Genomic DNA, 1,873 nt, shown 5'->3' with positions numbered 1-1,873 from the left:
TTCAGAACCGTTCTATGAGCCACTATGCCGCGCCAAATAACTATACTATATACTTCTAGTTTTCGAAGCTTGCGAGCCTGGTTCGAATTCGTGCGATACTATAAAGTATTATCCACTCTTTAAGCTGTGGATGCGTTATAAGAGTAACTGTCAAACCCTTATCGTGGATGGTAGGTGATAGTATACTGCTGACCGGCTGCCTTCTCTCTGGTCAATAGTTCAAAATTAGGGACGACGGGAAAATAGGCTTAGTAGCTTTGCCATAAATACAACACACATATATATTAAAGATATATGATAAATACTTTGAAAAATATTATCCGTGTCTCGTGAAACACTTGAAATGAAAAGTTTAATGTTAATGGCTATCAGAAAACGTAGTTCATATCAAAGAGAAATGCATAAAATGTTTTAGATATTAACACAAGTCTACAGGTGAAAGACTTCAAACATAATTTGAGCTGAATTTCACTTATTTTATTGATCTGTAAAAGAGAAGATAATGTGCGTACTAAGATATAGATTTATCATACTCGTTTCCTCCATACACTTAGACCCGTTAAGTTGTTGAAAATAAAACAAAACAGAATGACTATATACATTATAGTTATATATGATTAAGTTGTTATTATTTTATCTTATGGCAAAAATCAATCACAAAGTACACAATGGGCTATCCATGATCTGCCTATCTCGGGTATGGAAACCAGACTTTTAGCGTTATAAGCCATCAAATTTGCCGCTGAGACATCGGGTGTGTGTGGGGGAGGGGGTGAAAATATTGATAAATCAGTTCTTAAAGGATAAAGAAATACTTCACAACTGTATTGACAACTACAACTTATTATTATTTTGAAAATGATTAATATACCTGAGATCAAATATCCCGTGGTAATGAGAGTCAACATAATCGACATTACCTAATATTTAAATTCTAACAGATGCGGATATCAAAAGTTGGAGTCGACGCCATATACAACGTTCACAGAACTTCTTACAAGTACGGGCCAATTGCAACGATCATCTGTGAGTATTTTCAATTGTTTATCTTAATCTGTGTAGTTTGTTGTGAGGTAGACTGCTCGCCTTCTTCCTGTTAAATTGAATTAGCAGTTTCTAAAAATTGATCATTGTCGAGCAGAGAATGAGCTTGAATCCAGTAAAACACACACACACATATATTTATATATATACATGTTGCTTGAAGAACATAAGTGATCCCAAACTCTTACTAAACTTGAAACTACTTAACAAAATGAGTGTCTGTTTAGTCTATCATGTTGATGGAAAGTGTCAGCAGTAGACTCTAGCCTTTCATTCATCTCAAAGATAGCCCCAAGTCCTATTAAAATCGGCGACACACATCGCTTCTCTTCTGAGAACTGGGAACTGTCCCAATACTTTGATAATATAAATTATGTTAATATTATCTTTATCTATATAAATATAATAGTACTGTCTGTTGTATGTCCGTGTAACTACTTCGCAGGGAGTAGACAGATCTTCACCAAAATTGGCATGGAGGTTCATTAGATCCATGCGGGGGTACATACAAATTTTCAGTTTTACATTTTGCAGTTTTTATGGACATTTTTGCGGTTTTTCCAACTACTGTTGATGGATCTTCACAAAATTTGGCATGAAGGTTTTTTGGGTCCATGCGGAGATACATGCAAATCTGCGGTTCTCACAATTACAACTTTTCATGTCCTAAGATAACCTTTCATTAATCATGAATTTCCATAATTTCAGTCCAGGGGACGGGTACTCCAGCTAGTTCCTTAATTGTTAGATACATGGTTTTACTACAGCCCCAGCAACTTGCAAAATTAAAAATATATATATGTGTTATCTTTTAAGATCTCAGAATTTT

At 34.8% G+C, this 1,873-nt stretch overlaps 1 protein-coding gene across 1 annotated transcript in view; it reads left to right on the top strand.

The window, feature by feature from the left end:
• Window positions 1–918: 918 nt before the first annotated feature.
• Window positions 919–1,873, top strand: part of LOC111086061 (carboxypeptidase A1-like) — a 4,195-nt gene continuing 3,240 nt past the window's right edge. The window contains exon 1 of the mRNA XM_022387463.1: window positions 919–1,026. Coding sequence (XP_022243171.1) covers window positions 942–1,026 — 85 coding nt within the window. The 5' untranslated portion in view covers window positions 919–941. The remainder of the gene's footprint in view (window positions 1,027–1,873) is intronic.

This window comes from Limulus polyphemus, unplaced genomic scaffold, assembly GCF_000517525.1.
Source record: "Limulus polyphemus unplaced genomic scaffold, Limulus_polyphemus-2.1.2 Scaffold816, whole genome shotgun sequence".
Lineage (NCBI taxonomy): Eukaryota > Metazoa > Arthropoda > Merostomata > Xiphosura > Limulidae > Limulus > Limulus polyphemus.
Note: the sequence above shows the minus strand (reverse complement) of the source record. Positions and strands in the feature narration are given on the sequence as shown.